Source organism: Diachasma alloeum, unplaced genomic scaffold (genome assembly GCF_001412515.2).
Source record: "Diachasma alloeum isolate Michigan unplaced genomic scaffold, Dall2.0 Dall_scaffold_00277, whole genome shotgun sequence".
NCBI classification, from domain to species: Eukaryota; Metazoa; Arthropoda; class Insecta; order Hymenoptera; family Braconidae; genus Diachasma; species Diachasma alloeum.
The window spans coordinates 908,556-922,032 of NW_021680416.1; the positions used below are offsets into that span (position 1 = coordinate 908,556).

Sequence of the window (13,477 nt, forward strand, 5' to 3'; positions counted from 1 at the left end):
TCATTCCACTAAAAAACCAAAAAAACCCCAATCCCATTGTAACCCCAGGATAAACCCCCCAACTACTTTCACTAATCAATAAAATAAACGACTATTCAAATAATTTAATTTTTCTCATTCAATATTTAATCACGTTCTTGCAAACAACAAAAGAAGCCATTTATTATTTCACCTATTTTGTTTCTCTCATAATTAAAAGTACACTGCATTATATACACTTGTCCAAGTACACGATTATCTCCACCTTCCCCTCAATCGTTTACAATAACTAGGCAGATTGTTGTTTTCCTTTATTATTAACTGCAAATATGTACAAGTTATCTGTTTCATTTCGTTTCACTGTCTTAATCATTGAATTATTCTCATCATAATTAAGTTATTACTATCCGTTAATCAATATTTCATCGTACGGGTTATATTATTATGCATAATAATAATATATAATCATGTTTATAGCAGTATATAAAACAGTCCCTGGTTCAATAAACCAATAAGATCAAAAATAAAAAGTCGATAAGGAAAAAAAAATATTCATAATCATTATAGAATAATAAATTTAACAAAAATTATATCCTCACTTTAACCCTAATTACTTCAATTACTAATCGTTAGGGATTACCACACAATGTATTATACCACAAAATACTATTGCGTTGTATTTAATCAATCTCCCGCTGTACTCACACAATTGTCTGTTTCCCAATAAAACCCACATGTGTCCAGCGTCATCTCGTTAACATCCAATTTGTTTTAAAAATTCACTACCTGAACACGCAGTCCCCAGTGTTTCATCGTAATTTTCACTTGAATATCATTTCAGTTTTCATTAAAAGTCACTTCGATCAATTTATTTACTCAAATAATTTAATGACGTCAAAAGACTGGATGATTTAATTTCACTTCTTCTTGGCTTGAAATTTTTTGTATCACCCATTTCTCTTGCGTCGTGAAGACCTTCCTCACTCATTGGATTGGGCCTCTTCAGCAGCCTGCTGTGCCAGCTGTTCCCCCTCCATCCTGGCCTGTCGTTCAGCAGCAGCTCTAGCCTGTCTGCCAGCACTCGACCTCAGATTCTTCCTCTCAACAGGTGGTTCAACACTCACTCGTTTAGCACCCCTCGATTTTTTCCCAGCAGACTTGGCCTTGGCCTCCTCCTCATGCTCAATACTGGACTTTGTGCTCTCTGATTTAGCATTTGTCGATGGTAACTCCTTGCTCTCCTCAGAATGAGACTCAACAGACTCTTTGTTACTGTTAGATGAAGTGTTTAAAGACGTATTCAGGGGTGTGTTGGACACCTCCTCCTGGGGCTGAGGTGTAGCTTGTCTGGGTGCTGGTGTCGTTGGTGTTGGAGTTGATGCAGGAGTGGGTTGAGGTGTTGATGCTGGTGTTGATGATGGTGTGTGGGATTTAGTGGTCTTTATTGGTGACTCTTCAGCAATGTCACTGAAGGACGAGGTGGAGGGTGCCTTCTGCTCAGGCTCCACTCGACTCTTCTTGACAACAGGCTCCAGGGTGACCTCGAGGCAAGCTGGCACTGGTGTCTCCTGGACAGGCTCAGACGTTCTGCTTCGTTTCTGGGGTCTCTGGGTCTCCTCAATGCTCCTAGTAAACAACTCAGCACTGGTTCTACTCAACTGCTCCAGTGCTTCCTTCATCTCCTGCTCTTTACTCTTTCGCTCGATTCTCGCTGAGAGATCAGCAATGTCAGCGTGCTCAAGTGCCTCTTTCTTCTCAGCCTCACTTCTCCTTCTCTCCTCAGCATGAATGGCGTCTGTGTATGCCTGCAGCGCCAGGGAGGAGTCCATCTGATACCTAGAGGCAGCACTCGACGATTTCTTCTCAGCATCTTTACGTTTCAACATGTCAGCAGTGGACTCTCGTCTAGAACTACTGCTGGTGGACGACGTGGACTTCCTAGACGTCGAGGCAGTCGATGTGGGGGGATTCAACAGTCCACACTGGGCCAGACTCTCATAAGCCGATGAAACACCACCAGGCTGCATCGAGAATGGATTCAATCCCCCAAGACCAAGTGGTGTATAAAGCAGACTTGGATTGGGGAAGAAAAATGGGAATGGTGTTGTAGTGGGTAATGAATTCGACGATGTCGATGGTGCTGATGACTTTGACGTTGGTGGATCCATCTGTTTAGACCTTGATTTACTAGAACTACTGGTGCTCGTTGTTGTCGTCTTACTCGACGAATTAACAACATTAGTATCAGCAGAACTAGTGGCTGCTGCTGATGCACTCAGTGCCTCCATACCCGCCAACGATGGTAAACCAAGGCCAGCAAGATTGGCAAAAAGTGAATTTGTCAAACTCATATTACTGAGATTACCCAAATTCCCAAGACCCCCAAGTGCACCCAAATTAGGTAATCCACCGAATGGCATCAATAGTGGATTGTTCTTTGGATCAAAATTACCCAACGATAACCCTGATAATAATGAATTATTAAGATTACCCAGACCTGGGAAATTGAGCTGTGATGCCATTGATGTTGCTGCTAAATTCTGACTGGTTTGCTGTTGGCTCGTTGGGCTTGGCATCATTGGTGGTCTACCTGGTGTTTTACCTTTGCTACTGCTTCTCTCTTGTCCTGGCAATCTCTTCTGCAAGTCGTGGGGCAAGTTGCCACGTTCCTTCACCAATTCAGCCCACTTTGGATCTACATCGAACATGGGATTCTCCATTAACCACTGGCCAAGACGTTTCAATTGTGGTGCTTTACTGCCAGTTACTTTCTTACCAGTTATTCTGTTAATTACAGCTACATTCTCTTCACCAGTTAGCTTCTTCCAGTCGAGGAGGGATGGATCGACACGTGGACGACGTCGTCTTGGTGCATTCAGATATTCAGCTGACAATTGATCGGACATTGCTGTCTGCTCAGCAAGCCACTTGTTGACTTTGGCCTCGTGTGAGTAGGTACCTATTTTCGATGAGTATTCAGCCACTTTGTTAATATCAGCTATCATCGCCTCGTAACTCTTGCGATGACTGCTCGATGACATGTGGGCGGAGTTGAAGGCCTGCTGTTGCTGCTGCAACTGCTGCTGAAGCTGCTGATTCGATTGGCTCGTGTGGGCCTGGTGGAGCTGCTGTTGCTTCTTCAAATCACGATTCTGCTGTTCAGCTTGTGCCAGCAGTGCTGAGAAACTGTCCTTGTGAGAGTGAAGGGATGGCGGTGGCTGCTGATGACTCGACGATCCTGAAGCTCGTGACGATGGTATTGATGTCACTGTTATCGAGAATGGCTTCTGGGCTGGGGCTGGTGGAGTTGGAAGCCCTATTGGGGCTGATGTTGGGGTCACTGTCACATTCGGGGTTATTGTACTCTTCTTGTTGTGCTCTGGGAAGTGGCTGCCCTGCTGCTCTTTAGCTGCACTCAGACCCAGCACTATCTCGTCCAATTTTCTTCGTTTTTTCTCTTTACCAATGACTGGCTCGTCGATGGGCACATTCTTCCTCTTCATGAGTTTATCCAGCATGCTGTCGAGTTTGCCCTTGTTACTGCTGGGCTGTTTGTTCTTGCTGGGCATCGAGAAGTCCTGCACCTCATTCATGATGTCCTTGTTGGCTTCGTTGGAGGTCTTCATGTACCCAGCAGAGAGATCAATGGGGGTGAGGGTGCTGGAGGTGCCTGGAATGATCGTTGTTTTACCAGGGACTGTGTACTTCAGATCGAATGGAGCTGGATTTCTCGTCTGCTGGTGGGCAGGTGGTGGCTGAGGGGTTGATCTCCTGGAGTCTTCCGACTGTGATTCCTCGGTCAAGTCCCACGAGCCCGACAGCACCGAGGGCTTGCTGAGGGCCTGAGGGGGCTGTGCCATGTGGCTACTGTTCAATAAAGCATGCAGCTTGGCTCTCTCAGTTTCAACGTCAATAGCAATGTGTCTCTTTCGTTTTTTTGAGGAGAGATTGTTGGTGGTGGCTGCCAGGGCCCTCGATACACCGTGATCAGTCGTGATGGTGATGACCTCTGAGTTGTCCTTTTCAGCTGGAATAATCTCCACTTCGTCACCAGCTGTGAAGTTCATCGCCACTGGCCACTCCTTGTGCTCAATTGCGTGGACAATGTGCATCAGTCTAGCCTCAACTGCATGCTCCTTCGGCCATTTAACGGATGAGGGGTAGTTGTGGGAGAGCAGAGGGGGCATCGTTGGCTCTGGATAATCTGACTTGTCTCGAAGGACGAATGTGTCGATCTGGGTTAATCGAGACAGGGGCTGGATCACCTCGAGGTCGGGGAACATCGCCTTCAGCTCTGCTGCCTGGATGCTTCCCTTGTCCTCGATTTTGGGGATTTTTCCTGACTCCTTTTCCATTTTGTCCTCGGGGATCTCTTGGAGTTCCTCTTTTAGGGGAGTCGAGTCCTCTGGCTTGGCCTCAAGGGCTGGGGAATCCTCCGAGATTCTCTCGGGCTTCTCTGGAGGCTTCTCCAGGGATTTCTCGTCAGCCTCTGTTGACTTCTCCTCGACTGAGGGCTTTGCGTCAGTTGGGGGCAAGTCTGTGGCGTCTGATGGGGTTTCCTCTGGTTTTTCTGGGGCTTTGGGGACCTCTGGGGACTCCTCCACCTCCATTTTAGAGTCCTCTGAGGGCTTCTCTTGGTGAGGCTTCTCTGAAGTCTCTTCTGACTCGAGTTTTGAAGGCGAGCCTGCAGCCTCTGAAGACTCGACCTCCATCTCCTCAGGGGATTCTGGTTTCTCGACCTCTGAAGGAGTCTTTTCATCTTCTTCGGAGGACTTGACACCTGGGCAAACTTCCTCTGAGGATTTTGTATCTTCTGATGCTTCAGAGAACTCTTTCGGTGATTCCTCGTCAGTTTTTGATTTCTCCTCTTCAGCTTCTGGCTCTGCTTCCACTTTTTCGTTTTCTTTCTCTTTAATTTCCTCTTTTTTAGATTCATCTTCAGATCTCTCTGCTTCCTGCTCCTCACATTTCCCAGGCTTGTCCTCAGGCTTATCGGCCTCCTCAGACGATTTTTCAACGTCAGGATCTGTCACTTTGGGCTCAAGTCTCTTCTCATCTGCTTCAGCTGATTTATCCTGATCTTTTTCGGGCTCAGGAGTCTCTTCAGTCGGTTTATCAGCGGCAGCAGAGACTTCTGAGGATTTATCAGCTTCAGGAGACTTTGTTGAGAGACTCGTGATCGTCAGTCCACTCTTGGGGAACTTCTCCTCGAGTTTACCCTCAGACTTGACGATTGTCAGCTCAACTCTGCCCTTCTCTGGGACTTCGGGCTTCTTGTCCGGAGGAGGGAGTGAGCTGTCTCGCTTGAAACCCACTTTTTCGATCTTCAGGGTGCCCTCGCCCTTCTCCAACTTCACCAGAATCTCGTCTTTATCGAACTTCAAAATGTCGTCTCTGTTCTCGATTTTAATGGCTTTCTCGGTTTTGTCGAAGGCCGCTGCCGCTTTCGCTGGTGGAATACCACCGAAAATACTCTTACCGAGTATTTTGTGGAAGGAAAAGTCAGGGTCGTTGAGAATTGTTATGTCGGTGCGACCCAGGCCGTGCTTGGCTGCTCCCAGGAGCAGCTCCTTGTCGTGTCTGCCTGGTACCCACCAGTCTGGAGTGTCTCCTGAGGGCTGGCAGAGGGACAATCTCTCCTCCAGGTGCGGGTGGGAGAGAATCTCCTCGCGAATCTTACTCAGGAGATCCACACGGTCCAGAATTTGCCGCGCTCTGCCCGGGCTCAACTGGTCAATTGGAATGTCTGGAAGGAGAAAGCTTTGGTGAGGCTGCGGGAATTTTGTTGACGGGGATTTTGCATGTCTTCTGTGGGACTGAATGGAATGTTAGGACATTTCAAGGTTTTCTTCCTATTTTCACAATTTGATTTCGTCACATTTTTGATCCACAATCGCATTTTTCCTATTTTCAGTTTTTTTTTAAATTTTTCCAAATTCATTTTTGGGGAAATTTTTGTTTCGTGTTCGTGAAATTCTCTACGAAAAATATCACCTGATAAAATTTTTTCAACTTCTTTTTTAGAAAACGAGAAAGTTTTGGAGATGATATACTTTATTTGTCAATATCTTGAGAATTTGAAGAGGAACATGAAGTTCTCATTCTGAAGATGTTTTTAGAGAATAAAAAATTTTACAAAAATTTTTTTTCATGTCTCTAAGAAGTTTGAATTTCAGTCGGAATGTTTTTTTTCTGTATTCTATGAATAATTCTCAATGGGAAAAATTTCCTGATGAATATATTCAGACCTCTTCCTTTCAAAGATATCCAAAGAATAATTTGTGGATGAGAAATGCTCTAAAAAAGAAATTTTACACGTTTTCCCCTCCATATATCTCTGAAATTGTTTGATTTAGGCAAAAATATCAAAATAATTTTTTTTTCTCATATATTGAAAAACTCTAGAGGAACGATAAATTACTCATTCTAAAGATTTCTTCAGCGAATTAAAAATTCTGCAAACATTTCATTTGAAATATGCCTGATGAAAATTAAATTTCAGTGAAACTCTTTTGTTTGTAGACGGAAATCTTCGACAGAAACAAATTTCCGATCAATTTTTTTAAACCTCTCCCTTCTGAAGATCTTCGAAACATCATTTGAGTATTAGAAATGTCCATAGAACAAAAATTTCGAACGTTTTTTCCTCTGAATATCTCTAAAACCGTTAGATTTTGAAAACTGAATATCAAAAGAACTTCCATTTGTCACATGCAATGCATTTCATTTGAAACCTTTCACAGATATTCCTCACTATCTAGAAAATTACTTGAAGTAGCATTTCAATAAATGTCTGATGTTTGATCAGAATAGAAAACTGCAACTTTTCATTTCAGTAGCGAAGCGGTAAACCGGGTTAAGTCGATTTTGACTTTTGGCCATTTTTTGACAAATATCTCGGAATCTAAGAGAGATAGCAAAATTTTGCTCATCACCTTTTTTATAACCCTCAGTTGGCTCTACAAAAAAGGTCATGACAAAAAATTTTCTATCTCTTTTAGATTCCCAGATATTCGTCAAAAACTGGCCAATAGTCAAAATCGACTTAACCCGGTTTACCGCTTCGCTACTGATTTGAAATATCCCTGAAGCCATGACGTTTTTGTAAAAATTTAAATAACGAAACTGTAAAACGATTAAGTCGACTCATCTCTTAGCTGAGTTTTTTGGGAATATCTCCGAATCTAAGGGAGCTAGCGAATTTTTCATCATAACATTTTTCATAGCTCTCGATTCACTCTACAAAAAAGGTTATAATAAAGATTTTGTTACCTGCCTTAGATCTCGAGCTATTCATTGAAAAGGAAAAAAAAACTGAGCAATAGTCAAAATTCAACTTGACCCTTTTTACCCCTTTGCTACTGATTCTGTTTCTCCCGCCTATGAAATTAACTACTATTAGAGAAAAATGTCATAACAATTTCCATTCAGCATATGCAATGCATATGTTACGCACTTCATGCAAGACCTATGCAAAAGTATCATTCATTTGCGCAAATAAAAAGAGAACGGGGTAAATTAAAAAAAACCAAAGCACTTACGGAACACACCTTCCTCCTCGCCCCCCTTGGAGTTACAAGCCTTCTTGCACATTGCACGGAAGGACATGTAGTAGTCAGTCAGATCCGCGTCAGACTTCTTGTCAAATCTCGCTAGGCTCTTGAATTTTGTCCAGTCATACTGAGCTTTCTTACGATCGTAATTAACCCCGTATGTGGAGACCACACGAAGGAATTCACTCTCTTCCCTGCGGGTCCATTTGGCTTTCTGCTCCTCTACGCGATAGCGCTCAAACTCCTTCACCATCTTTGCCGTTGTTTCTCGCCTCTCTATTTTCTGAAAAAGCATCATTTCGAGATTGAGTATTTGGGACTATTTTTGGTTTGAGATTAAGGCCCGGGTGTACTATCTTTCGAATTTTTCAATTTAATAATTGAAAAATTGTTACGTTCTATCACTTGATTAAGTATTTATGAGATTAATGACAATTATAATTTATGGTTATGCCTATCTTTGATGTAAAGTTGAATTTCCAAAGGCTACACAACATGCGAGAATGGGACCTTAGGAGAGTCTACACAGAGAGAAAATAATTGAAACTTTTCACTCTGCAACTAAGTTACATGGCTCTTAATATCAACCGGATGCAGAGAGGATAAAAAAGATGTAATGCTTCCTGCATTTTCCGCAGGTACTCGTGGCACTCCTAAATTTTAATGAATCCAAAGTGAAATATTGTGTAATTTCTCTCATTAAGTTTTTACTTCTCGTTGGGTTTTAATGAATGGGGAGGATCAAAGGGTGGACATTGGGGGCGTAATTATGTACCTAGGATACATTTGAATTTACCCAAAAAAGACTTTCATGAGTCTTACAGGCAATAATTTTCCTCTCTCAAGGGCTCTTACGTCAGCGGAATTGAGTCGTTAATGAGTAATTTTGGGGGTAACTGTTGAGAGATATTTTTATGGGGAATTTTGTCAGGTTTAAAAGGATCTCCGGTTACTTATAATTTTTTATATTTTATTAGAATTGAATAATAAACTTGTGTAAGTATTGAACACTCTCGTTACTGAGCGATTTTATATACCTGTCAAGGAGAATTATTTATTGTGTTATTTTTATAATTTTTTCAATTTTATTCTTAGATTATTCTCATTTCTCAAAATGAAATCTCGTTAACAAATGATTCTTCAAAAAACAATTGCCACATTTTCAATGTTAAATTTGATAAATATCTTTTATGAATGTATCTCAAAATGAATCCGTATGTATCGCCGTGAGGGATGTTCATGTTCCTTAAATTCATATATGAAACATTCATGTCATTACGAAACTATGTCGTTATGCGAGATTCTGCAAAAATTGTGTAAAATTTTTTTAAACCGACAAAATTATCCATAATTCTTGTCAAAATTTCTTGTATCGTCTGTTTCAAATTCCTACGAAATTTCATTTTACTTGAATGAAATGTGAAATATTTGAATAATTATAGAATTATCTCATCAATAATGAAAAACTTTCAAGACGTTTTCTCCTGCTACTAACATTTCTGAAGATGAATTCATGGCGATTTCAAGTGTTCCTAGATTAACTTTCCATCAAATGAAATATGAAACCTTTCAACTACTAAACTCTCGTTGATGAAGTCTCCTAAACGAAATTAATTTACTCAATTTCTCGTATGAAATGAGAAATATTTGAATAATTATAGAATTATCTCATCAATGAAACCTCCTTCTCATCAAGAGACCCGCCCTAAAAGTCTAATTTCCCCATACAAATAATAAAAAAATTTCAAGGCATTTTCTCCTAACATTGGCATTTATGGAGTTAAATTCATGATCTTTTTACATTAATTTCAAATCGTGCTTACCAAAAGATAGATAGCAAGCTTCTGAAGATCCCACCCCTCCAGATTGAGTGGAGGTTCTCCGGCATTCGGTCCAGCCTGATTAGCCATCTCGATCTCCATAGTTGGTTTCGCTCCCTTCTGCAGAGTCTTATTGACCTCGTCCTTCTTCCCAACAGTCCTCTGATAGGAAGAGATAACCCTTCGTAACCGGGTATTGAGATCAACGACTGATGGCCACGTTTTATCATCGTCGAGGAGCATCTCAGCCCCATCGTGACTGCCACCTGCCTCTGGCACTGGAGTATCTGCCTTGCTGGATATTGCTGGCGAATCAGCCGGGGTTTCTCTGCCGAATTTATCACCGTCCTTGACCTTCTGGGCGCCCGAACACTCGCCATCTTCGATGTCCTGGTCGATACTGTCTTCCCTGAATTTTGAAAAAATATATTCAATTAATTTTTTGAGTCCAATTTGAGATTTAATTCACTCGATCTGTAGTTCAGGTAAAAATTCATCGTTGAGCTCTGCAGAGAAGAGTAAATTCAAAATGCTTTGCAAATGTCGGAGGACTTGTCGAATTTAGAGAAATACACCACAAGAGCTGAAGATATTTGCAAAATTATGCGGAGGTGAAGAGTGTCAAGAAATTTTGGACGAATTATTTTGTAAATATCTTGGGATTTCTACAACAAACTTCTCACTCTGGATATTATTTTTTTGACGTGAACACGTCTTTAAGTTCATGTGAAGGCCATTCTAGGATGTTCTAAATTTTTCTAGAAGATTCTAGAAAATTCTCCTGTTTACTAGAAAATTCAAGAAAATTCTTCGTTTTTTTTTTTTAGAAAATACGAGAATGTTCTCCAGTTTTACAGGAAATTTGAAAAAATTATCAGATTTTCTAGGACATTCGCACATTTTCCAAAAAAATTCAAATCAGTTTATAAGATACGAACACGTAGACGCATTCGCACGTGAATAACAACCTAGACGTGTCCACTTCGCTTAGGGTTTTTTTATTATGTAGGAAAAATTGATAAAATTTGCCTGAATTTTCACAATTTTCAATCATTTTCATTGTCACATGGACCTGAAAATAGCAATTTCATTGAATATGGCCGAAATTAACTGATTTATTAGTAGCAACCTATATGGAAATTTCATGTGAATTACTTGGTTTCAAAAATTTCAAGATTTTATAAACATTGTTTTATAAAATTTATTAGCAATTTATTGAAATTCAAGAAATAGATCCTCTCAATTTTCAATTTTGAGAATTTTAATTCAGTTCGAGACCCAATTGCTGATTAAATTTCTTATTCATCTGGGAAATTCACCAAAATTGGCTTTTTCATGTTAAGCAATTATTGATATTACAACGAAGACTTGAATTTTCAAACTCATTGTGGAAATTTAACTTCACATTCTATTGAGTTTTCAAGAGATGGGAAAGCCAGAACAATAATTTTCCGATTTTCCACCATTTTCAATTGTTTCCATTGTCATATGGACCTGAAAATTGTAATTTTATTGAATACTTCACAAATTAATTGAGCCATCAGCAACAATCTCCGTAGAAACATCATATAAATCAGACATTGTTTACCAGTTAAACATTTTTACTTCAAATTAGAGCAGTTATTTCCTAACAGTGCATGTTTGTAGAATGAAAATGTTCAGAAAACCATCACAAAAAAATTTTTGCAGTCCCGAAAATTCTCCACAAAAAAATCTCCTGGTGATATTCTCTAGATCCAATCGATTCCGAGACATTTGTCAAATAATTTGTACGAATTTTTGTTCCACTTCATAACAACTTGTCCAACATTTGAGGCAGCAGACGACGATGAAGGACGATAATTCCCATAATACGGTGTAAAAATAATATTCCTGATTCATCAAATGAAAACTCAACCGTGCAATTGTATTCTCGTCCAGACTTGGCATCCTTCTATGAAAAAAATCATGTAATTGTTTATTTACGCTATTCACCAAGATAGTTCTCAATGGTTTTTCTTTTTCACAAAAATTATCATCGTCATATCCTTCTGGCATAACATAAACGTAAAGCGGATGTATTTAAGCGTGCAATTATGTGTTAAATTCGTAGGAGGCAGTAAGGCATCCGAGGATAGTGGGCTAGTAATACAATATAATTTGTAAAAATAAATGGGATGAAAAAAAAAGGAATTACTGAGTTAATTGTACTCACTTTGGTTGTTCTGTTTGGTTGGTCTGTGTCTGGGAAGGGAGAGGGCAGCTTGAAATGAAAGAAAGCGTGGGATCGGCCCTCATCTGGTCGTAATTCTCGTATCCATGTTTGTAGCAGCCAACAATTAGTGACTTGTCAGCCATAGCGTCCCACCATTTCGTTGGTCGTTCCGGTAACTGAGGAGGATCTATCCGCAACGCACTGTAGGGCGGTTTCATTTACAAATTTTGCCAATTTTTCAACAGCCAATTTTTTCTTTTCTCAATGATTTCTCTGAGTTTATCTTGTCAAGAAAATAAAAGGCCAAATTTTGATATCAAGACTTGACGATTTCAGGTTTTTCCAATTTTTATTCTTTTTTCGGTATCACTGGGTTCTAGATTCTTTAGAATTCATTCAGAATTTTCGGTGAATCGTTAAATCTTTGGTTGTTGAGCGAACGAAGTGGAGATTTAATGAGATTTATCAACTACCCCACGAGTAGGTGGAATTTCAATCGGTTGTGGAGGGGTGAATCGTGATGAGTCAATTTTTTCATTTGTTGATTTTCTTTATTTAGGTGGGAGTGAGGGAGTTTAGGGGGGAATGGAAAAACTTTTTTGGAGCTGCACTGAGAAAAGAAAATGCTTTTGCCAAGTATATTTACTTGCCACAAGTAAATATATGTAAATATTTGCATAAGACATGTATAAATGTTCTTGTAGGTAGTAATGTCCTTGGCAAAAGCATTTTTTTTCTCAGTGTGAAGAAATTTTCGAAGACGGGGTCTTGACATATTTGTAATTTAGGGATTCGCAAAATGTAAAAAATTGATTCGCAAGAACTAAATTTTGACATTTTTGTTAATTTTTCATTGGTCTCGCAGATGAGGAGTTTAGGAACAAATGTTGAAAGACTTTTTTTTGGGGGACTTAAGGCCCGGGTGTACTATCTTTCGAATGTTATCTGGATTTTTTTTATCTTTCGTATTACAAAATTGTCAATTGAGTGGTACATCATGTAGAAATTCCCAAAAATTATGATAGAATAATAAAAAAATAGAAAAAATTCTGAACTTTCTCAAAGAGCGTTTTTAATTGAGATTCAGATTGAGTTGAAAAAAGTGGAAATTACAAATATCTGATTCGCTGTGGCAAATTATCTATTAGCTGTCATTTTCCATGGTGGATAACAAGACACTAACTCCTCATGGGAAGTGACAGCTAGGTATCTCAATTTTCAAAACAGTGGTATGTAGTCATCTGCCATTTTTATGTGATAAAACTGTGATTAAAAAATTCTCCAACATATTACAACTTTTTTCAAAGAGCCTTTTCCGTAATAAATGTGTCCGTGCAGTGTGGGAAAAGATTTACGAAATCAGTCTTCCCCCTGCATGATATTGGGTGACAGGCCGCCATTTGTCACCGTAAATCAGATACATTTTTCAATTTCTTGTTATTCAACTTATTCTGAATATAAATTAAAAATGCTCTTTGAAAAAATTAAGAATTTCTTCTACTTTTTTTTGATTATTCATTTCTAATTTTTCAAAACTTCTGTATGATGCAGGACTTAATTGACAATTTCAGATGACGAGAGATGAAGAAAAACATCGAGATAACGTTCGAAAGATAGTACACCCGGGCCTTAAATTCTAAACAAAAGTAAAATATCCATTTTTAACTCAAATGACTGACTATTGAGATATGATTTATTGAGGATTAGTCAATTTCTACTTTACATGACTCATTTCTGTATCTCGTAAATTTGAAATTTTAAGAAAAAAATATTACAAAAAAATCTTAGATCTATAATAAGGTAATTTCAACAATTTTTCATTCTTCAGTGATTTCGTAGTGAGATTCGAAGAAAATATCAAGCACATTTTTTGTGGCTGAGAAGATATTAAAAATCACTTACTACTGAGATAATTTAATAATTAACCGAAT

At 39.3% G+C, this 13,477-nt stretch overlaps 1 protein-coding gene across 2 annotated transcripts in view; it reads right to left on the reverse strand.

Annotated features, from left to right (window-relative positions):
• Positions 1-103: 103 nt before the first annotated feature.
• The window catches only part of LOC107038106 (chromodomain-helicase-DNA-binding protein 7), a 43,164-nt gene continuing 29,790 nt past the window's right edge, over positions 104-13,477 (reverse strand). For both annotated transcript variants that reach the window (XM_015256995.1, XM_015256996.1), the window contains exons 5-8: positions 11,547-11,747; positions 9,356-9,761; positions 7,521-7,815; positions 104-5,725 (exon numbers count right to left, since the gene is read on the reverse strand). In XM_015256995.1, the coding sequence (XP_015112481.1) occupies positions 960-5,725; positions 7,521-7,815; positions 9,356-9,761; positions 11,547-11,747 (5,668 nt within the window). In that variant the 3' untranslated portion in view covers positions 104-959. The remainder of the gene's footprint in view (positions 5,726-7,520; positions 7,816-9,355; positions 9,762-11,546; positions 11,748-13,477) is intronic.